Source organism: Mesoplodon mirus (genome assembly GCF_964341445.2).
Source record: "Mesoplodon mirus genome assembly, chromosome: 15".
Classification (NCBI taxonomy): Eukaryota; Metazoa; Chordata; class Mammalia; order Artiodactyla; family Ziphiidae; genus Mesoplodon; species Mesoplodon mirus.
Window position 1 is genome coordinate 62,636,768 of NC_138991.1, and position 24,298 is coordinate 62,661,065.

Genomic DNA, 24,298 nt, shown 5'->3' on the forward strand with positions numbered 1-24,298 from the left:
ATCTTACATGGTAACCATATACACCAACTTTAGGAAAGCGGTGACTTTGGGGGAGAGGGGCAGGAAATGGGGGCTTTAGCTCTGTCTCTGACATGTGATTCCTTAAATAAATGAGTAAAATAAAGGTCTGAAGCTGATGTGGCAAAATGTTAACGTTGTCTACTTTAACAATATAGACAGAAGTGTCTATACATTACTTTCTGTAACTGGTTTGAATTTTTTCATGAATAAAAATAAAAATCGTGGCTGGGAGAAGAGAAGTGAGTCAGGCCAGTGTAGACAACTGGGTCAAGCAGCTTGACTGGGAATGGAGGAGATGGGGCAGGATCAGGGTTGACTGTGAAGGCTGCCCGTTTATTGAGGAAAAGCAGCCCCGGGATGGGGAGGGGACTTCCCTGGTGGCGCAGTGGTTAAGAATCTGCCTGTCAATGCAGGGGACACAGGTTTGATCCCTGGTCTGGGAAGATCCCACATGCCACGGTACAACTAAGCCCATGTGCCACAACTACTGAGCCCAACTGCCACAACTACTGAAGCCCACGTGCCTAGAGCCCGTGCTCTGCAACAAGAGAAGCCACCGCAATGAGAAGCCCACGCACCGTAAAGAAGAGTAGCCCCCACTCGCCACAACTAGAGAAAGCATGTGCATAGCAACAAAGACCCAACGCAGCCAAAAATAAATAAATAAATAAATAAATAAAAAACCAAAACCAAAACAAAACAAACAAAAAGAAGCCCCTGGGGTAGGGGGGAGATTAAAGGTTCAGGCAAGGGTACAGTGGGAAGTTACCCTGAGGCCCCCAGAAGAGAGTCAGGAGCCATTCCCCGGAAGGGGAGCACGTGAGGCAGAGCTGGAGTGGAGACAAGGTTGCGACCTGTTTGGGGCCCACTGAGCATGAATGTCCACTGGGGTCCGAGGCAGGAGCCTGAGCTGCACATTCCTCAACTCTCCCTCATCAACGTCCTCTCTCTCCAGTTCGGTCTGTGAATCTGGGTCTCTGTTTTCTTTCTGCTGAGTTCATCCCTCAGCCCCCAACTGGGAAATCCCAATCACATCAAATCCAACTCCGCCCCTCCCCTCCCCCCGGAAGCTTTCACTTGGTGCCACCATGCAGATCCCTTTTTTGCTCTCCCAACTGGTCCTGACTTGTGTCCTTCTGCTGGGAGCACCAGCCTCCCTCTGTCTTTCCTTGTCTCTCTTCCTTCTTCCCAAACCGACATGTTAAGAACCAGTTTGATTGACAGAGAGTTCCCGTACCATACAATTCACCCAAAGTGTAGATTTCAATGGTTTTTCAGCTCAGAGTTGTGAATCATCATCACCATTAATTTTGGAACATGTTCATCTCCCCAAACAGAAACCTCATAACCTTTGGCGACCATCCACTGTCTCCCCCTCTCCCCAGCCCCCCGAAACCACTAATCTACTTTCTGTCTCCATGGATTTGCCTATTCTGGACATTTCATATAAGTGGAATCATAAAATATATGGTCTTTAGTGACTGTCTTCTTTCACTAAACATCGTATTTTCAAGGTTCATCCATGTTGTAGCTGTGTCAGTGCTTTATTCCTTGTCTGGCTGAATAATATTCCATTGTGTGGCTATAACACATTGCATTTACCCATTCATCAGTTGATGGATTCAAATGGACTTGTCTCAGGAAATCTCTCCTGATTTATTTCTACCTACTCCTCCTCTCCCGGGCCCGAAGCATTCTGTAAATGGGGATTCCTTGGTGACACAGCCTCTGAGAATGGAGAGAGCAGGAGGCAACCTTATGTTTGCAACCTAGCAGAGCCCCTTAGTGGCTGAGTGACTGGCCCTCCTTGGGGCCTTATTTCCTCCTCAATAAAGTGTGGACAATGATATTTCCCTCCAGGATTGTGGGAAGTCCTGATCCAAGTGGAGCATGTGGCAGAGTGGCTTGGCATACAGAAGGCACTCAATAGTGCTGGGTCCCTTTTGTCTGTGTCGACCTTGATCCCAAGCTAAGGGTGGGCAGACAGGAACCATATTTCCTTTCTTGCTATTCCGCTGTCGATGTCTGAGTGCAGTGTTCTTTGACGGGAGTCAGACTAAGGAGACAAGACATAGAAAGGAAAGAAAAAGCAGAGGAATGTAACAAAAGGATACAAATGAGATAGAAAAAGTTCTGTAGAGCAGGTATGTTTCAGGGTTGAGCCTGGTGAGGTAGGAAGAACATGGGGTTTGAAGGTTTGAAGACCTGTGTTTCAGCCCCAGCCCTGACACATCCAGGTCACTTACCTCTGGGTCACAGGGACGGGTGCCCTCAATTTCCCCCTCTGGAGGTGAGGGGGTGGCATGAGCTCATGGGGCCACTGTTGTGTAAACCATTTACCCAGGGACTCTGAAGGCCAGGTGGTGTCCCTACTGATCCAAGCAAGTCCTGGCTGTGGCCTCTCAGTGACCTGACACGTTGTCCCCTCTGTGGGTGAGTGGCCTGGAGCTGCCTCAGGCTGGAGCCCTTCCTTCTCGGTGTCCTGGAGGCCTCTAGGACTCAGGGGAACCTGACAGTGTTCATTCATTCATCAAATTTTACAAACCTACCTCTTGCAGGGCACTGTACTATGACTAAGACCTGGCTCTTGCCCTCAAGGGGCCCACAGACTTGGGATGAGAGGCACACACAAGGCACACTCAGATATAGGATGCCCCTGGCTTTGTGTTACTCTGTGACTCTAAACACCTTCTGCCTTCTTGTGTAAATTGACTTCCTGAATGTTTCTGTTTCTGATTTCCAGGACTTGCTCTTTGGCCTCGTCAAATATATAGAGATTTCTTTCTTTATTCTTTGCCCAAGAGATTAGCACAGTGGCAGTGCTCTCAGGAGATTCTCAGGGGATATTTGATGGATAAATAAAAACATGAAGGATGAAAAATGAAAGTGTGTGGTATGCCTTCACAGAAGTATGCCCACAAGTGCTGTGGGAGCCCAAATCTGAGCTGGGGGGGGGGCTTCCTGGAGTAGGTGATATTTGAACTGGGTCTTGGGATTAGTTAGAGTTTGCCGGGTATATGTATTCTCAGCACAGGGAACAGCATTTGCAAAAATATAAAAAGGTCGGAATGGTAAGAACTTCCTAGTGGCTGCGTGGGTGTCAGGGAGTGAAGGTGGAGTGAAGAATGGAAAGTGGAAGGGAGGGATGGGGGGGCAGTCAAGATTTTGAACAATATAAAGAGGAAAAAGTAGAAAGATCACTCAGTCTTGACACTTGAAGACAATCACTTTTTTGCACATATATATTTGTTTAAAACAACTATACATATGTTCTTTTTTTCCCCAGACCATATATATATATATATATATATATATATATATGGGCTTTTTTTTTTTTTTTCCTATGTGTAGGAGCTATTTGTTTCAAGCAGAGTTCTTTCTCTGTTTTTCCAAGAAGTTAACTCTGATGCTGCATGGGGAGAAATACGGTTTGCAAGGGACACTGAAGTGGGAAGCTGCCATCGTAGCCACTCGGGAGATGCAAGACGCCTCTGGGGCAGTGGGATGGGGAGGAAGAGCGGTTTGTCCAGGTAAAGGACCTGGGAAGGCAGGTTGCTTGGTGGGTGGGAGAGAGGGAGGAGTCGGCGCTGACTCACAGAATTCTAGCTTAGGAAACAGGTTGCTGGTGATACCTTTCGGATAAGGACTTCGGATGAAGCGCTGGCAAATTGTGAGAAGCAGATAAGGAGCTGAGATGTGTGAACACCTTAGATTTTTGTGGAACTGTCCTGCGGGGAGTGGCCACGCGGGCCGGTCTCCCTGGGACCCCACACCTGTCTGGAACACCTGTGGGGTCCAGGTGGTTGTCCTGGGGTGGGGGTGGGGGGCGCGCCCCGGTCGTCGAGGCCCTAAGCCCTAATGTAATGGGACATTCTGGGCCGGGCGCAGGCTGAGCGCGTCCGGCTGGGAGGCAGCGCTCACCAACTCCCGATGCAGGTGAAGGTGTCGGACCTGGGGCCCCCATCTCATCGGGCTGGGGAATAGGGGCTCAGGAGTCTTGCGCACCCTCACTTCACGTGGGGGAGTTCGAATTCCGGTCCTGCCACTTCCTGCCTCAGTTTCCCCATCAGCACCCGCTCGCAGGCGGACCCGAGAGCAGTATGTAACCTGCAGAGGCCACGACACATCGCTGGCATCCGGCGAGGGGAAGTGGCCAGGCCTGGTCGCGGAGGAGGGTCGCGGGGCAGGGGCGTGAGGAGCCGGGACCTGGCAGAGTCGCCCTGCGGGACAGGCGGGCCCGGCCGGCGCCGACTCCGCGCCTGGGGGCCCGGCTCGCGACGAGGCCGTAGCCAGAGCCCTCGCCGCCCAGTCGCCGTCAGAACAAAAGTGGCGGCGGTGCCCGGCGCCCGGCGTCCCGCAGGCCCGGCCCCCGCCAGGCAGCCCAGTAGCCCCGCCGCCCGGCGGCACGACGCACAGCGGCCGCGTCTTCGGCCCTTTCCGTCCGAGCGCGCTCGGCTCTTTCCGCTGCGGCAGGCGCAGGTGGAGGGGGCGGGGCGGGGGCCGTGCGTGGTGACGCCTCGGGGGGGGTGACGCACCGGCGTGCCCCGCCCCCTCCCCCTCCCCGTTCAGGCTCTGGAAAGAGAAGAAAAAAAACTTTCTTTTTTTTTTAATTGAGGAATCAACAGCCGCCATCTTGTCGCGGACCCGACCGGGGCTTCGAGCGCGATCTACTCGGCCCCGCCGGTCCCGGGCCCCACAACCGCCCGCGTACCCCGCTCCGCCCGGCCGGCCCGCTCCGCCCGGCCCTCGGCGCCCGCTCCGGCGGCCCCGCTCGCCTCTCGGCTCGGCCTCCCGGAGTCGCGGCGGCGGCGGCGGCGGCGGCGGCAGCGGCGGCGGCGGCGGCGGCGGAACGGGGGGTGGGGGGGCCGCGGCGGCGGCGGCGGCGGCGGCCCCGCTTCGCGCATTGTTTTTCCTCACGGCGGCGGCGGCGGCGGGCCGCGGGCGGGGAGCGGAGCCCGGAGCCCCCCGGTCGTCGGGCCGCGAGCGAATTAATTAAGTGGGGCGCGGGGGGGGGCGAGGCGGAGGCGCGGCGGCGGCACCATGTTCCCGGGGACTGCCTGAGCCGCCCGGCCGGGCGCCGTCGCTGCCAGCCGGGCCCGGGGGCACCGCCGGGCCGCCGGGGCGCCCCCGCCGCGGAGTGTCGCGCTCGGGAGGCGGGCAGGGGATGAGGGGGCCGCGGCCGGCGGCGGCGGCGGCGGCGGCAGCGGCGGCGGCGGCGGCGGCGGCCGGGGGCGGGCGGTGAGCGCTGCGGGGCGCTGTTGCTGTGGCTGAGATTTGGCCGCCGCCTCCCCCACCCGGCCCTGCGCCCTCCCTCTCCCTCGGCGCTCGCTCGCGGCTCGCGGCTCGCGCGGCTCGCGGCTCGCTCCTCTCCCCTCGCAGCCCGTCGGGGCTGGCGCCTACCCCCGCCCCGGAGCCCTCTCCGACCCCGCGGCCCGCGCTCGGGGCTGTTTTCGCGAGCAGGTGAAAATGGCCGAAAACTTGCTGGACGGACCGCCCAACCCCAAACGAGCCAAACTCAGCTCGCCAGGCTTCTCGGCGAATGACAGCACAGGTGAGGAGGGGGCCGGGCCGGGGGTAGGGGCCCCGGGGGTCGCTGTCAGCCCCACCTGGAGGTGAGTGCCCCCGGGGGACCCGAACTCACGGAGGACCGCGCAGCCCCTTCCCCGGGACCCGCGCCGCAGAGGGGGAAGTTTGTCGGAAGACTGTCATGGGGCCCGAGTAGGGCGACACTCGGATCGCTCGGATGTTGGTGCGCTCGGATCGCCCGGAGTTGGTGAACCCTCCTCGCGTGGAGACCGAGGGGTACTTCCAGGGAGAAAAAGTAAAGTGGAGTGTGTCTATTCTGCGTGGTGATTCCGTACGCCTCTCTCTGCCGCCGTGTGTCGACACACGCGTGGCTGTCTGGAGGGATGTCAGCGGAGGGTAGGTTTGCTAGTGAGAAAAGGAAATAGTGCAGCCGAAAGCGGACCCGAAGTGTTTTCTGAATTGGTAACACATTCACAAGGCTGCGACCAGAAGACACTCATAGCAGCAGCCAGCCTGTGAGTTACGACTTAGTTACTTGGAATGTGCTCCTTGGGAAAATGCTTAGTAGTTATTTTGAAAACTCCTGTTGCTGGTCACCTAAGTCATTCCATTTTTCACAACCCCAAACTTCGTTAGCAAGATGTCATGAAAGTTGCTGTGGAGTGTTTAATTTCACGTGTATGACTTCGGAAGAAAGTTAAATAGCAGATTCACCTGGGCTGCAGTCTCCAAGGGCGCTTGTGTTGTTTTTACAGTGTAGATATATATTTAAAAATTATGTTCAGGAATGTAGGAATTACATTTTTTCCCAAAAAATTTTTTAGCAGGGTACTGAATAAATCATTCTTTTAAGCAACTTCCCTGGAAACTTCCTTAGGTAATCATATCAGTTACCTAAGAGAAGTATTTTAGTTTTCTGTTCATTTAATAATGCTAGCTTCTTCTGGGCTGGTTTACGGTAGCATTATGAACTAGTTGTATTTCCTCTTTCAGAACTCTCCTTTGCAGTAAAATAAAAACTTGTGCGCCGCTGTGAATGATTTGATTCCCAGCGCAGCTTGCGTTTCTCCACTACGGTCTTGCAGTAGCAGCATCTGAAAATCAGTTTATAATGAATGGGTCCAAATTGAATTATATTGCTGCAGCAATGCCTTCAGATTTGCAGTAGACACAGCTGTTCAGCTTGTGCAAATATTTCTGGGACTGACCACTAGTGTTTTTATACTAGTGGTCTAAAAATCTATTTCTACTGTTGAAACAAAACTTGAATTTTGTGGCTTCAGTTTTAATACAATTCCTAGACTGTTAAAGTAGAAGTGAGGGAAACAATTTTTTTTAAAACAAATCAATCATAAGAAGATTCTTGTCTGGTTGAAATAAATTTGTTAAACAGTGGGGAAGAATCAGTAAGTCTCACGATATATGTCACTAATAATACTCTTTCTAAAAACTGATAAGGAGTTGAGTTTGATGTAATTTTGTAAAATTGGCTTATCTGAAGTGAGAAATGTGGGAACAACCAAGATTTAAATGCTCTGATTTTACTGCCTGAAAAAAACTATGATTTTACTGCAGAATAGATCTCCTTTGCTTCATTAATCTTGGCATGTTTGAGTGAAAAATCTTTAATCATATGAAATGTAGATCGTACCAGACAAGTTCAGCCTTGAAGCTTGTCCTTTTTTTTTTTGAAGCTTGTCCTTTGAAACTGGTAACTTTTGAATGGCTTTACAGCTTTTCTGTTGTTGAATGAGGTTATTGTAGATTTTGTTTTATCAAGAAGGACAAATTAGTAACATGACACTTAACAAAAAGGCTTGTCCCACTATATACTTTCAGCTGTTTCCAAGATGGTGCCCAAAGGATTGGCTTTTGGGTAGTTCTGTTATTGGATGGTCACATATTTACTTAATGTGCTGCTAATCACAACAAAGTTTATCAGAAAGGATTTTCTACTCTTGACCACTTTTTTCCCCTTCTTTTCCAACTTTGATCCTTGTAAGACATTGGGGCTCTTTTATAAATGTGGAACAAAAAAGTCAGTTTTTAACAGTTCTGTTTAAATAATCCAAAGAATAAGTTCACCATCATATTTATGTTGGGTCCTTGGTTGCACATCATCACCATCACATTATTGTGAGAGGGTCTGTTAGCGTGGTGGGCCACGGAAGGGGTCATAATTGAGCATATTAAAAAAGATAAAACCTTGTCTCCTATAACTACTAGTCTAAAACAGAGATCTTAAGGATGTATATTAAAGCCAATAAAGGACTAAAGCAATTACATTACACCAGTCAAAGGAGTGAAAGCATTTGGTTAGGTGGAAAAGTGGGGAGAGACCTGGGAATAACATTCTTGAGAGAGACAGCGTCATTTTAGTGAGGGGATGTGTGTTTGTGGCTTCTAGGATAAAATTGGGCCAGGCAGAGCAAGGTATGTTCCATGCTTATGTGATAAAATTTGAGGGAGGGGAGCTCTGCATGGGAAGAGCTGAAGGGTTAGGAGGAGAAGGAGGAGGCCTTGGTGGCCTGAGAAATAAGAGTGACTTGGACTGTCACGATGCAGTGCATGTCTCTGGGGACTGGCCTGTGGAGCCATCAGTGTCAGCTGAGTCCCGGGGCGGGTGTGCGGGAGGGGCAGAATAGTACACCTGATGCTGGGGCGCTTACCAGCCAGGATGCTGCCTGCAGGGCGCTTGTATGTGCGTACACTCCAGTAAGGTAAGGCAGTTACCAGCCAGGATGCTGCCTGCAGGGGGAGCGTGTATGTGCGTGCACTCCAGTGAGGTAAGGCGGCATCTCTGATAAATGTCATTGCCACCAGAGACAGATGGGAGAGATCAGTGCAGGCTGGGGAGGTCAGGGAAGGTTTCTGAGGAGAGAGTGCAGACCTGATGCAGAAATCGGGAATGTACCCCAAAGGAAGGTAACAAGAGGGAGAAGGAAAAGCAGTACTTTTCACCCAACCCCAGCCTTTTTTCTGGAGTGGCACAGAATTTGATGGTATCAGATGTTGTTGAAGTAGCATTTTCTTGTTTTACATTGAAGGCGTAAACGCTTTTTTACAAATGTCATCTTCCTTTACTTGGCACCCTTTATGAGAAGTAGGACTTTGTGTTACCAGTGTGTATTTAGTTGTGTGTTTTGGAAACTTTTATTTAATATGTCCAAATTAAATCAGCATATTAGTGTCTTTCAGCAGCAAGGATTCATGATTTAACAGTGTGGAACAAATAAATATCTAGGCAAGCAGTAGACTTTTTTTGGTCAGCTTTATTGAAGCCAAATTTACATTCAACAGATATACTATAAAAAAGTTTTGTAGGACTGCCTTTTGAAAGTTGAACACAGGTATGTTTCATCCTGTGCTGTATAAATGTCCCTAAGCAGTTGTGGTTACATTTTATACTGTGAATCCCTTTAAGTGCAAGAGAAAACTATATTTAAAGAAACTTGGTGTAAATACCGTTACCAACCAAAATACCTTTTACGGCAAAATGATGAGCTTTTAGGTTTACGTATCGGAGTGCTTTTCTCCCCATCACCTCAGTTTGGTCCTCACAGCAACCTGTGAGGCAGGAAGGGAAGATACTGTTCCTGCCAATTCCTGGTGAGGAACCAGACTTGAGAGGTGATCTGCCCAAAATAACATAAAGGGTAAAAACCAGAATCAAACCTAGATCGTTAAAGTAAATTGATAAATTCATCTTATAAATCTACATCCATAAACATGGAATTTACTTCATTCATGGACCTGGGAGACTATAGTACTTAGCAAGTTTCAGTAGCTTAACTCCAGCAAGTGAATTAAGTCCCTGTAGGGAAAGTTTGTCAGCAGCTATGGAACAGGAGAGTGTTCTTCCTATTAGGGGCCTGGGGTAGGAGCTCCCCGCTCCCTCTCATTCTGGTGCAGCAGGGTGTTATCCACGGCCTATACTGGTCTTACGTTCTTGTTTATTGCAGTGGGTAATTGAGGACCAGTTAGGTTATTTCATCTCTTTACTAAGTTCTGGCTAACTAGGAAATGTGAGTTTTTTGTAGAGACTTCTAGGGCTTTTCATGACTTTGCTTAGCTTTTACTTAGTAGAAAAGTAGGGATTTTTGAATAACTGTGAGAGCAGTGAGAACAGTGGCCTCATTTGAAGTTCCTTGGGGATGGCAGGTAAGTATGAATCCCACCAAGGGAGCCTTCACAGTAGAGCAAAAGATTGAGAATCACTGCTGTTTAAAGCTTGAATTTGATTCTGTAATTCTCAAACATATTGAGAATGGCTTGTAAAGGGACTTAGGCTTAATCCTACTATTGGAAGTTGATGCTTACATTGTTAGCCTGTAGTTTTACAACTTCTAACTTGTGCCATTGTATTGATAGTTGTGTGACAAAGTGATTATTTGGGGCTACATAAGTGCCAGCTTTGTGTTTTTACTTAATGTGTTTGAGAACAAAATAGTTTAAAATGATTTTGCCGAAGTATGCTTTCCTGGGTTAAGATGAAATGTTCCTTATTGTGAGTTTTGAAGATTAGAAAAGCTTGCTTTAAGCCATTTTAGTTCTTGGGGTAACATTAGTCAGGGCACTACCTCTTTATCTCATTCAAACCAGCATTTCAAGTATATTCCAAGGGTACGTGAAGAGATGGTGCTTAACAGAGGTTTTGTGCTCAGAAGAAATTGGGCATAGCCAAGGCACTTTCTTGCGGGCCCTCCCAGCCTTAGTTTGCTGATGGGCTGTGAGGCTTGGAGAGAGGGTCTTGCAGTTTGTACCATTCCCAAATACATGGGTCAGCAAGCTTTTTCTGTAAAGGGTCAGAGGACATAATTTCAGATTTGCAGGCCACAAGGTCTCTGCTGCAGCTAACTCAGTGCTGCCATTTTGACGTGAAAGCAGCTCTGGACAATATGTACACGGATGTGTGCAGCTGTGTGCCAGTAAAACTAGCAAAACTCTCATTACGAAAACTGACAGCCAGGTGGTTTGGCCCTCATGCTGCAGTTTGTGACCCTGATGTAATGTGGGACTGGTGCTCTGAGGATCCTCAGTTTCCTCATCTGTGAAAAAGAGAGGATGACCATCCCCATCTCCAAGGGTGATGGTGGAGGTGGAATGAGATGCTGGGTGAGAAGTGCCTGGTCTGGAGTGAGTGCTCAGTGCGTGGTGCCAGCACCGTCCTGACAGGGGAGAGTGGGTGCACCCTGGTAGCCACGTTTGCTGATGGTTCTAGAAACAGTAGTAGCCATGTATACGTGTCCACACAGGCGCACAAGCAGGCAGATCTTTTTGTAGTGTAGCACATTCAGTATATAGCCAGGAGTTCTTTAATCAATACTACTGATTTTTGCCTCCATTTTCAATTGTTTTTTTTGTAGGAACACAATGGCTATGAAATTTTAAAATTGCAAAAACTTAAGCAGTATGATATGTTCTGAAAATTCTTACTAATTTTGAAGTGTATTTCATGGACTGTTTAAGCAGCAAACAAATATGTGACTCTTTCTTTACTGTGTATATTACAGTTCAGTCTGAGGTACCCCTTATGCAGTAGCAGTGTACAAAGGATTCTGGTGATGCCTTCAAGTAGCTTAGAACTGTGTTGACAAAGATAAGACATAGAGGCAAAACTTGAGAAAAGAATATAAAATGCAGTCAAGTGCCCAAATGCATGAGTCAGAAAGGGCAATTGAAGAAGGCTTCATTTATTCACCCAGTGTTTACTGAATGCCCCATGTGCATAAGCCCAGGGCTGGGTGTCCAAGTGGGGGTGGCACCTGAGGCAGGGCCTTAGTGCTCCGGTTCTGTGGTGCCCCCTGGGCTTCTCTCACTGAGCCAGAGCAAGGAGCCAGGCAGTTGGGGAAGTCTGCTGGGTTTTTGTGCCTTCTGTGTGTTGGGAAAAGCACTCTGGCCACTCAGAGAGTTTCATCTCCGTGGGTGTGATCTCAGCCCATGGCTTGCATCTAGTCCTCTCAGGTTGTCCAAGATGGTGTCTCAGAAGCTCTCAGACTCCTGGCCATGCCCTCTGGTTTCCAGCACGTGTGCCCAGTGTTCCCTGAGCCCACTCTGAGGCCTTTCCTTAGTGGCGCGTCCCTCATCAGAAGATTGTCCAATGCCTGATGGGCTCCCCTGGTCTGCTGTGGCATCCACAGCTCTTGCATAAATTGGGGGAAGGGATGCCATACTTTCCCAATTCAGTCTAAGCTTAGCTTTCAGGATTGTCACGTTGCAGCAAGTCATTGAGGCAGGAAGTCAGCGCTTGCACCAGTGTCTCTTGGGGGGTTTTGCGTGTTCACCTTTCTGTGGGGGCTGTGATTTGCTGACAGTAGTGCCGGAAAAGAGCCATGTGCAAGGTTGCCCAGCTCGATCTTTGACTTGAAGAGATGTGAATCACAGATTGGGGTGGGAGGGTATCTTTAGGAAAGGCATGGAAGTAAGCAAAAGTGGCTTCCCCCCCCCCAAGTTCTTAGACAATATGCAGAATGTTGCTGACTTTGAAAAATCTGCCTTCAGGGTGTTTTCTTGTTCTAAATTTGGGAAGTAAGGCTATTTTTGAGCTCTATGTCTAGAAGTCAAATTCCTTTCTTTTAAAACCTTACCCTTAGAAAGACCTTGGATATCATCCCGTGTAACGTTTTCCCCCATGTTTCATTTCCATTAATCAAAAGAATGTTTAGTTGAACCATCACTAAGAATAGTAAAATCTAATGCTGAAGAAATTTTCACTTGGTTAAACCCGACTTTCCTATTTCTAGATGTCCCGTCTGCTGCTCTTTGAAGATCTCTTAATTTGCCAGTCTTTCTAATACACCTGTGTATATAGTAGGTGTTTCTTAATAGTTGTAGCTGTTGAACGGGATTATACAATTCTGTTGTAAAGCAAAATCTTTTTTTTTAGATTTATTTTAATTAATTAATTTATTTTTGGCTGCATTGGGTCATTGTTGCTGTGCGCAGACTTTCTCTAGTTGCGGTAAGCAGGGGCTACTCTTTGTTGTGGTGTGCAGGCTTCTCATTGCGGTAGCTTCTCCTGTTGTGGAGCACGGGCTCTAGGCGCGTGGGCTTCAGTAGTTGTAGCTCGCAGGCTCAGTAGTTGTGGTGCCTGGGTTCAGTTGCTCTGTGGCATGTGGGATCTTCCCAGACCAGGGCTCAAACCCATCTACCCTGCATTGGCAGGTGGATTCTTAACCACTGCGCCACCAGGGAAGTCCCGCAAAATATTTTTATATTTCAAAAGCTTCCCTTTGCACTGCTCCCAAATATTTTGAATTTTCCTTATAAAAACTGTACCATCTATATGTGTTTTAATTTTGTACTTAGAATAACCAATGAAATAGCAAGGAAAATAAGCTACTGTTTCTTCTGATAGCCTGTAGAGTGAGGCTTGAACAATATTTGAATAAAGTGGATTTTGGTGTTTGATAACAAACTAAATGATAACACTCAGGAACTATAGAAATATATCAAATAATTGGGGTTTTCTTTGACAGTTATGGACCGTATGCGTTTGACCCAGTTCCTTTGGATTAAAATATTTTGAGTGTTTGTCACTTGATTAAAAGTAGAACCTTCTAACCATGACTCAGAGTTGAAGGAAATGTCAGAGCTTTTTATACTGGGATACAGGTAGTGAGGAAGGAGCCTGGCCTCCACTCAGTGGACACTGGATCTCAGCTTCCAGCTCATCAGCTCTGTGCCTTGGGCCAATGACTTTACATTAGAACTTCATTGGGAAGGGTGGGTCTCATCTCTAAAAGGGATTTTTCCCCCTAGAATTTTCAATTTCTTCTCACTTTGGTTAGCTTTGCATATTGGGCTCCTGTGGTTCCTGGCATATAGCCGGTTGCAGCGGCTATTATTATTGTATCATTGTGTGGGAAAGTACTAGACGTCACCTACCCTTGGTCTGGTGAGGATGGGGCTGATGTAGGTGAGGGGTCTGACCCAGAACCAGATCCATGGACGTTTCTTGCTGAGTACACAGGAAGATGATTCCCCTTCCTGTTCCACGTAGAGCATCAGGGCTGGTGCAGTCTCAGTACCAGCTTGCAAAGGAATGAATTAGAGGCTGAGATTCAGGAATCCCACAAAACGGGTAGGAGTTTGACACACTTTACTCAGTCTGTGTTTGAAGTTAAAAACTGTTCTTTATTGGAAAATCGAAGTGTAAACGGAACTGTTTTTTCCCGTATTGTTTCAGAACAGGGACTTGATTTAGGTTAGGACTTAGTGAAAAAGGAAAAGTGAACGTGGAGAAGCTATAAAAATGGTCTTTCTTTTTTAGCAAACAGAGTTAGGGGAGAAAATGGCCTTTGAATCACTATCCAGTTTAGTCAGGTTAATTGGTTGAAAGAAAGAGCAGTGAAATTTAATTTCCTCTTTGATTCAGCTACCACTGACCTTGAAAGGAATGGATTCAGCTCCTCCCTGTATTGTGGGGATTTTCTCTTTCTACAGATTCTATAATAGGAAGTTGCTTCAGTTGGAGTTTACTGTTTTTCCAGTCTCCTAGATATTTTAGGTGTGGTGATTTATGGATTTTGCTAGTAAAAATCGCCCCATGGCGGACAAAGAATTTTTGCCCCAACATTAAATCTTATTTACATTTTATTTAATCAGTAATTTTTATTGAAAGTAACAAGGCATAAAGTATTGATAGATTTTTGTGTTATTTTGGTTGTGCCTTTACTGCTCTGGGATTGGTTTTTGTTTGAAGAGCACAGCCTGCCCAGAGTTGAACTTCTCTTTTAAAGATCTCTGAGAAAATCGTATTCAGTGATTTTTAGCTCACACTGGTGACTTTCTCAATCTTTGAAAGTTAAGGAAAAACGGGTTCCTTCTCAATGGTAAGAGTGAGTTTGGACATTTCCTTTGTTTGAAATGCTAGTGTTCTCCTGACACTAAGTCCAGCTGAACTTTCTGTGATGATGGCCATGTTCTAGACCCACACTCCCAGTACTGCATCCTCTAGGCTCTTGTGGCTAGTGAGTACTTGAACTGTTACTAATGTGAGTCAGGAGCTACATTTTAAATTTGATTTAATTGTAATTAATGTAAATGTTAATAACCACATGTGGCTATTGGCTGCTGTGTCGGACAGCACAGCCCTGAGTATATTTACTTACTTCATTTGTCTAGAGTGTTCTTTAAGATATTTATGACCTAAAGGGCAAAGTCCCTTTAAAGGGACCAACTTGTAAAGATGGAAAGCATTTTCAAAAATACTCATTGGTTTAGATACAGGATTTTTCAGTCATGTAGAAAATATTTGTTACACTGTGATGTCAGTCCTGGAGATCTAGTGGTGGGGACACAGCAGGTCCAGGGTCTGCTTTCATGGGAGACAGCTATAGTCAGCTGTGACCGAGTACCTTGGAGAGGAGGTCCATGATTGGGGCATAGGACAGAGTCTTTTCTTAAGGGTCTTGAAAGGCCTTCTGGGGGAGGTGACTGAGACCTGAGGATGAACAGGAGTCAGGGTGAGGTGCTATTCCAGGCATAGGGAACAGCATAAACAGCAAGTGTGGAGGTCTGGAGGTATACACTTCAGAGCGTGTAAACTTTTTGCAAAACGTCAGTTTTGTTTTTGTTTTACATTCAACAGGCTACCATTTAGAGGCAGTGTGGTCTTGCCTCTTAGATGTGGACACTGCTGGTGTTGTCCTGGGCTGAGAAGTTGGGTGGGCCTGAGCTCTAGTCTCAACTGTATTACTATTTATCTATTCTTTTATTCAACAAATATTAAAACGCTTATATAATTCAAACTATTTATATGTGCTTATTATGTGTGGGACACTCCTAGGCTGTGGTGATATCAGTGGGGGCCCTGTGTTCTTGGAACTCAGAGTGCAGTGGTGTGGGCAGGCAGTCCAGCAACCCCACCAATGCCTGTCTGTTTGCGAACTGAAATCAGTGTTGTGATGGGAAGGAACCAGATGCTTCAGGCTGGGTGGTCAGGGAAACTTCTTAGAGGAAGGGCACTGGAGCTCATTGCAGGACATACTAGCAGGGGGAGTCAGGCTGGGTGTCTGAAGGCAAGGTAAAGTCATGGAGAGCCTGCAGTGTCTGACCAGGGAGTCCAGACCATCCTTTTAGAGCTTAAAAAACAATACAAAATTTTAGAAGCCCATCACATCCAGGGTAATTGGAGGAAGTGACTGTGATTTGTTCTCCAGAGGCTATATCATCTTTTTCCAAGGTATATTTTTCCATCTAAGTTCATACCTGTAGGGAGAGTTGACAACTGCCTTCTCTCTCCCCAAACCCTATTTGTGGGAGGAAAAAGACCCCACAAAAAGCAGCTTAAGAATCAGAACTACAGTTGATCCTTGAACAATGTGGGGGTTAGGGGCGCCAACCCTCCCTGCAGTCAAAAATCCACATATAACTTGCCCTCTGTATACCGGTTTCTCCATATTCGTGGGACCTCCCTATGCGGTTCCTCTGTATCCACAGTTCCGCATCCTCAGATTCAACCAACCACAGATCGTGTAGTACTATGGTATTTACTATTGAAAAAAAAAATCTGTGTATAGGTGGACCTGTGCAGTTCAAACCCTTGTTCAAGGGTCAGATGTAGTGTTCTTATTTAAGATATTAGGAAATTTTTGTATCAACAGGTGATTCTTCTTTAAAAAGTTTTTTTTTTTTTTTTTTAAATTCTTTTGACTGGGTGATGTGTTCAAAGGGTTCCAAAAAGTACAAAAGACTTTAGTGAAAAGCCTTCCTTTCCTGTTTACGGAGTCACCCAGTTCCCCTCCCCACAGGCAACTAGTGTTTCTTGTATATCATGCTAGACATATGCTGTGTATGTAAGCACATGCCATCTCTTTTTACTCCTTCCCAAAGTGACATGTTATATATGTTGTTCCACTATAGGTGCATTTCAGACTGATAAATATCTCAGAGCTGTAGGAAGTATTAATATTTGAAGAGCAGGCTTCATTCTAAAAATCCTTTTTTTTTAAATGGTAAAATGTTTTGGTGCTGTACTTAAATAAAACAGAATGATTTTTGTGTCTTTTCTACACTTTGTAAATAGGAAGAATTGAAGTTCTAAAAAGTAATTTCATCTTGAAGAGTATTAGAGGTTTTGTTACTGTCATCATGTTGCACATCATGCGACCATGGTTCACACCGAAGTTCTGTTTATGGTTTCCCAGCTTCTGGAAAAGATTCTTTAAACCTGTTGTTTTTATTAACCACGTTATTAGTTGACATACAAATGTCTGTAGCTTAACAACCTACTTGTACGCCAAGTATAATAGATAAGGTAAAAATCAATCTCTTGCTCGGTAGGACTTCTAAGAATATTCATGTTAATTCCAGACCTTTTTATTAATTTAGTTAATTAATCTAGATATTGCAGAACACTAAAGGTGACCCAGAAGTCCTTCGGAAGAGGAGTAGCTGAGTCCTTTGCCATTGTAAATCTGGGGAGGGAGAGTGGTGGGTATTTAAGATGGGAGATAAGTTTGAGAATCGTTAAATAAAAAGTCAGGATGGAGAACAGAAATGATAATTAGATCCTTTTTAGATGTAAAAAGATATATACTAATGTGTCCATAGGGTATTTTCAGAAGGAAATCCCTGAAAATTGTTTTCCTTGGGAGTGGGGGGCTGGTGGCTGTCCACTTTCACTTTATAGTCTTCCAAATGCTTTTTAAAAAGACATAAATATATTATTTTTAAAACAAAAAACTGGGCTTCCCTGACGGCACAGTGGTTGAGAGTTTGCCTGCCAATGCAGGGGACATGGGTTCGAGCCCTGGTCCGGGAGGATCCCACATGCCGTGGAGCAGCTGGGCCTGTGTGCCACAACTGCTGAGTCCACGTGCCACAACTACTGAGCCTGCGCATCACAACTGCTGAGGCCCGTGCGCCTGGAGCCCATGCTCTGCAACAAGAGAGGCCACCACAGTGAGGGGCCCACACACCGCAATGAAGAGTGTCCCCCGCTCGCCGCAACTAGGGAAGGCCCAAGTGCAGCAACGAAGACCCAGTGCAGCCAAAGATAAATTAAATAAATAAATTTATAAATAAATAATAAATTTAAAAAATAAAAGAAAAACTAGTTTAAAAGTAAATCAGATCCAAAGCAAAACATCTTTAGTATCTGTGGTTAGAGGAATCTGTTAAATGGTGAGAACTGGAGTTTTGGTTAATTCCTATTGCAAAATCTTTAGACCTCTAGCAAGAATGATCTGAACAAAGTGTAAATTAACTTAGAGTTAATCCCGTCCAAAGACGGGAAAATATGATTGTGTTAGTTGGTGTCCAATCATCACTTCCTTTGTCACAAGCTCTGATTTTTAACAATCTTTTTTTTTTTGGAAACATCTTTATTGGAGTATAATTGCTTTACAATGTTGTGTTAGTTTCTGCTGTATAACAAAGTGAATCAGCTATATGTATACATATATCACCATATCCCCTCCCTCTTGCACCTCCCTCCCATCCTCGCTCTCCCACGCCTCTAGGTGGTCACAGAGCACCGAGCTGATCTCCCTGTGCTATGCACCTGCTTCCCACTAGCTAGCTATTTACATTTGGTAGTGTATATGTCAGTGCTACTCTCTCACTTCATCCCAGCTTACCCTTCCCCTCCCTGTGTCCTCAAGTCCATTCTCTACGTCTGCGTCTTTATTCCTGTCCTGCGCCTAGGTTCATCAGAACCATTTTTGTTTTAGATTTCATATATATGTGTTAGCATATGGTATTTGTTTTCTCTTTCTGACTTACTTCACTCTGTATGACAGACTCTAGGTCCATCCACCTCACTACAAATAACTCAATTTCGTTTCTTTTTATGGCTGAGTAATATTCCATTGTATATATGTGCCACATCTTCTGTATCCATTCATCTGTTGATGGACATTTAGGTTGGTTCCATGTCCTGGCTATTGTAAATAGTGCTGCAGTGAACATTGTGGTACATGTCTCTTTTTTTTTTTTTTTTTTTTTTGCGGTACACTGGCCTCTCACCGCTGTGGTCTCTCCCCTTGCGGAGCACAGGCTCCGGACGCGCAGGCTCAGCGGCCATGGCTCACGGGCCCAGCCGCTCCACGACATGTGGGATCCTCCCAGACCGGGGCATGAACCCGTGTCCTCTGCATTGGCAGGCGGACTCTCAACCACTGCACCACTAGGGAAGCCCTACATGTCTCTTTTTGAATTATGGTTTTCTCAGGGTATATGCCCAGTAGTGGGTAACAGAATCCTTTTATTAGAGGTTTCTTCATTGATGTGCTGGAAGCTATAAGACCTGACAGCCAACTAATGTTTCTTCAAGTACATTGAAATAATGTCAGCTTTCCTGACGTGAGCAACGTGTACCTTACTACTGCGTTGGGTACAAAATATGATATGTAGATTGTCACATTTCTTTAGGAAAAAAGTAGTATTTTTGAAAAATCCTTCTTTAAAGTGCTTTTTATTTTCCTGCCTTTTAAGCTCATTGAATACTAAAAATATTTTAAACTAGTATTGAACCCATTTCAGATTTCATCCTCAAACGTAAACACTCCAACTGGAACCAGGAGCATCTGGAAACATACCAGGTATCATCACCTGGGCTGAAGCTAATCACCTGGGCCTGGACACCCCAGGGGCTGCCTTTTAAAAATCAATTTCTTTAATTACTTAAACAGGAAGTTCACTCACATGGTTCAACAATCAGAGGACACAAAGCTGTAGAGTGAGAGCCCCCCTCCTTCCCTGTGCTCTCCTCCACGGTTTATCTCTTCAAGCAGACAGCCTATTCTTAGCTCCCTTGCCCCCTTCCTGCCTTCTTCCTCTTACTGGAGGCAGCATACTGTCCACGTGGTTACATACCTGTACACAGCAGCACATGGAGAGCTTCCTTATTATCTCTTTCTGTGGTTGCTAGTTTTTTGTTTTTTTTTAATGTCAGAAATTGGGAGTATTTATTGATTGATTGATTGATTTATGGCTGTGTTGGGTCTTCGTTTCTGTGCGAGGGCTTTCTCCAGTTGCGGCAAGTGGGCCTCTCACTGTTGTGGCCTCTCCCGTTGCGGAGCACAGGCTCCAGACACGCAGGCTCAGCATTTGTGGCCCACGGGCCCAGCCGCTCCGCGGCATGTGGGATCCTCCCAGACCAGGGCCCGAACCCATGTCCCCTGCACCGGCAGGCGGACTCTCAACCACTGCGCCGCCAGGGAAGCCCTGTAGTTGCTAGTTTTGTTATGTGAGATGTGCCATGATTGATTTAATCTGTTTCCAGTCTTGACCCCTCACAAACAGTGCTTTAATGAATAGCTCTGCACAGTTATGTGTATATCTATAGAACAGATTCCTAAAAATGGAATTACTGATTGAAAGGAATATGCGTTTGTACTTTTGATCATATCATCAAACTGTCCTCCAAGAGCTTGTGTGTTGGTGGATCCTTAAAGCTTTAGAAGCAGCACACTTAAACCCAGCATCGACATCACTGGATATTTTGTGTGTTAGTTATTAATATAGTTGGTAAATACTCAAGTTATTCTTCAGCTTGTGATTCTCTGTCATTTTGTACCTCTCAGTTGCTTGTGATTTATCTGTATTCTAATGGCATACTTTTTTTGTTTTTCCTTTAAGACTTAATTTTCTTAGAGCACTTTCAGGTTCACAGCAAAACTGAAGGGAAGGTACAGAGATTTCCCATCTATACTCCTTGCCCCCACACATGCACAGCCTCCCCATTATCAGCATCCCCCACCAGAGTGGTACATTTGATACGGTTGATAAACCTACATTGATGCATCGTAATTATCCCGAGTGCATAGTTTACCTTAGGGTTCACTGTTGGTTTGTTACATTCTGTGTGTTTGGACAAATGTACAATGGCATTTATCCATCATATAATATCACACAGTGTATTTTCACTGCCCTAAAAATCCCCTGTATTCCTCCTATTTCTCCCCCAGCTCCCTGACCCCCCCCCCAAAAAAAGCAGACTCCTGGCAATCGTTGATTATTTTTACTGTCTCCATAGTTTTGCCTTTACCAGAATGTCATATAATTGAAATCATGTAGTATTTAGTCTTTTCAGATTGCCTTCTTTCACTTAGTAACATGTATTTCAGGTTCCTCCATGTCTTTTCATGGCCTGATACTCATTTCTTTTTAGTGCTGAATAATATTCCATTGTCTGGATGTTGGTGTACTTTCTGGACTTCATGCATTCATTTTCTGTTCTGGGCTCTCTGATAGCCCACACACTTCCATATGTTGTACACTGACACCTCTGTGTCCAGAAGAAGGTCTTTCCCCTTCTTCCTGACTTGGTGTTGCTGCCTGCCAGCTACAGCTCCCAGCATTTGGGCCAGGGGACCTGGTCTCTGGCTGTCTGCTTGCCTGTACTTACACTGTGGCCAGGTAGTCTGAGGTGGCCCAGCACCTGGGGTTAGGGTGCAGAGGTTGAATCCTAGCTCAGCCCCCACATTCCTCCTCCTCTAGGACTTTTAATTGGGTTGCAGGGTGGCTAGGCAGTGCCTCCCCTGGGTCCCAGTGCCCTTCTCAGCCATGATGATGGAGAACAGTGAGCCCCTTTCTACTCCAAACCACCTGGTTGCGTTTCGGGGCTGCTGGGTGGTTTATGGTTGGTTTAGTGGTGGTTGCTGCTGTGACAGTACCTTCTTTCCCACTTTTGTCCCAGGAAAGCTTGTTTCCTCCCTTCAAGGCTGAGGGAGGCAGCACACAAACCACTTAGGAAACTTTAAATTGTCCTAGCTGTCTGAGAATGGCATCTCCAGGGAACCTCTAAGTGAGTCAGATGAGGATAGGAGGCTGGCTGCAATTTCAGGACTCTCCTGATTTAGGATCCAGTGTGACAGAGAACTTCCACTCAGGGCTGTCTTATAATCCTTTTATTCAAGTTTCAAGTGAGCCTAGTCCGCCGTGGTGCACAGAACGAAGGCCTGAGAGCCGGGACTTGCTCCCACTGAGGAAGGCCTGGGAGGAGGTGGGTTGCCCAGCCAACCCCACTTTGACTCTTAAGCAGATAGTGATCTTGAGGAAGGACATAGTTTTTTGTTCAGTGTAAAATCACTGTTCAGAATAAAGTAAAACCCCATTCTGTACTAATTTATGTATCTGCATAAAAGAAGCCTTAATCACAGAAGGTTTTAGAAAGAATTTGCTCTTAATTATTTCCTAATAATTGTAAAAAAAATAAAAGATGTCTTTTAGGAACTTGATTAAATGCCTAGATAAAGTTTATTTGTAATGGTATAAATGCCAATAAAACAGGCCTTTTTTTTTTCTTTTTCTTTTCCTTTAAAAAAATTTAATTCTCCATTGTTGGAGAGTTGTTCCATTATTTATTTGCATAATCTCCAAGAATTTTCAAAGCAAAGTAAGCTTTAATTCTAGTAGAATCGTCAGATTATTAGGGCTTTACCTTACAGAAAAGATGATTGTTGGCACGAACCCTGTACCAGGCATAGGGTGCCAGTCCTTGATGTGTGTGTATCATTCAGTCCTCATAGCAACTTTGGAAGATGGGACAGTGATAGTGATAATAATGACTAATACTTACTGAGCCCTTACTGCATGACAGGCTAAGTGCTGTATACACATTGTGTGATTTAATTCCTGTATCAGTGATCCTAGAAGCAGGTACTGTTTTCATTTCCAGTTTAGATCTGAGGAAGCACACATAGGAGGGAGGAGTGAGTGACAGAGATGGACCTGAATTAAGCTCTGGCAGGGTACTTTTCTCACTACCCCAGACTGTTCTTCCTGTGTTGTCAGTATCTAATTAGTAATATATTAATAAATGCACTGAAGAGACCTAGAATGGTCTCCAGGTCATCTAAGACTTATAACCCTGTGAAAATCTCTACCATTCTATGGATTCCTCATCTTTAGATGTGAGCTTTTTCAGGATGCATTACCCTTTTTGGGTCAAGTTTTTTTGTATCCAGTTTTGACTCAGGAATTAAAAATTCTTCTTGTAAAATTTTCCAGGGTTGATAAGTAAAAGTGCTCAGCTTTTGAAAGATTTAAGAGAAGCATTTAAGTAGTCATGGTTATAGTACAAGTAATGCCAAAGAAAATGTAGAGAAATTCTGAAAAAACTTTAAAGAAAGCAGACGTTTTTCACAGGGAATAAGGACTGCAGATAGAAATAGGTGTGAGTGGGGAAGAGAAGATCTCTGTGGGAGGGGAGTTTCATGCTCAGAAGTAGAGAAACATGAACACAAAACAGCATCTAAACTCTTACGTAGTTTATTTCTAACACTGCCATTTCTCGTTCTCCGTCATGCCATTTAATCCTTGCATCAACCATAGGATAGAGGGTCATTGATGCTGAGGTGTAGCCAGAGTGAAATAGACTTGGCTGGTTTTCTGGAAGATAGAGGGGCAGCAGGAAAGAGGTGTAAAGAGAAGGATGAGTAGAACAATGTAACATTTCAAGAAAATTCATTGTTGAATTTTGTTCTTTGTTTCTATTTTAGGAAACTAGTAATAGATGCTAAGATTACTACTTGATACCTTTGGCTAGACAAGTAACTTGTTAAACTTGATATTGTGTATCATCTGTAACTGGCACTCTTCTCTGTAATTCATTCTCTCATTCAGCATGCAGATGTTTGTTGAGGGCCTTCTATATGCTAAGCATTGTATGACAGGCGCTGGGTAGACAGGATCCCTGCTTTCCAGGTACTTAGAGCCTCATGAGTTGTAACAAGAAGTTGATCATATGATTTTAAGACTCATTCATTATGTCTGTAGAGTGTGGAAAAGTTCATACTTCTGGCTAATACGAGGGGTGATAAACTGGTTTGTACACATTTTGAGAGAAAAATCAGTTCTGCCAATACAGAGAATTTGGGGCTCCAAATGCAATTCTAAAGAGAAAATAAGGTATTATGACAGAAAGAGGAGAATTTAGAAAACCTGAGGGAAGATGTGTTTTCTAGATGGTTTGTTTAGCTGTTGCATTTGAAAAAAGTCTTTCAAACAAAACTGTTTTCGGATGTTATTGGCTGGACAGATTGAGTCAGTCACTTGCCTGGTATTTGATTTTGTAAAATGAAAAGTGTTTTTCAGCCTACTTGATAGCAGTTCATTCCTTGTTTAAGGTGAAATGCTGACTTCTGATCGTGATGCATAAGAATGGGTCTTGCAGCATGTCTGTCAGTGTTTGGTGTGACCGTCCCCTGGACCAAGGTCTCTGTGTGTGGTCTAGGAGGGAAAGGCCCCTCGTGGTCGCACGTGATGAAGACTTTCAGTTCCTGAGGCGGGCCAAGTTTGGTTGACTTTCTCCTTCCTAAGCTGCTGCTGTGGGCACCGCATCCTTGCCTCAGTGTGATAGAGGCTGGGGAGCTCGTAGCTTCTTTTCTCAGGTCAGCTTAATTGAAAGGGGCTCTCGGGCAGGCCTCTGTGAGACCTGACAGAGACCAGGGGAGGGAAGAGGTTCAGCCCCCCCCCCAAGTGCCTTCAAGCCAAGAAGAGTCATTTGTGGTTCCTCAGGGAGCTGGTGACTGGAGGGTGACTCCCCCAAATGTGTGTGTTCTATCTCGAGTTCCTGGATGCGTCCAGGAAGCCCCCGAAGAGAGAGAATTCCTGTTCCCAGCGGTGGCAGTGTGACAGGCTGTCTGCTGTTCGCTGTGTGGCAGAGCTCGTCTTCTGCTAAGGGTGAACCCCTGGAAAGTGGGGTGTCCTTGAATCTCGTTCAGCCTCAGCTTTGCTCTCTCCTTGGCCCGTCCCCTGGTGACTTGGTGGAAAGAAAGGAATTTACCTGGGATTGGAAGTG

General features: G+C 45.8%; 1 protein-coding gene across 1 annotated transcript in view; it reads left to right on the forward strand.

The window, feature by feature from the left end:
• Positions 1 to 4,933: 4,933 nt before the first annotated feature.
• The window catches only part of CREBBP (CREB binding lysine acetyltransferase), a 135,717-nt gene continuing 116,352 nt past the window's right edge, over positions 4,934 to 24,298 (forward strand). Inside the window, exon 1 of the mRNA XM_082643822.1 lies at positions 4,934 to 5,572. Within this exon, the coding sequence (XP_082499948.1) occupies positions 5,488 to 5,572 (85 nt within the window). The 5' untranslated portion in view covers positions 4,934 to 5,487. The remainder of the gene's footprint in view (positions 5,573 to 24,298) is intronic.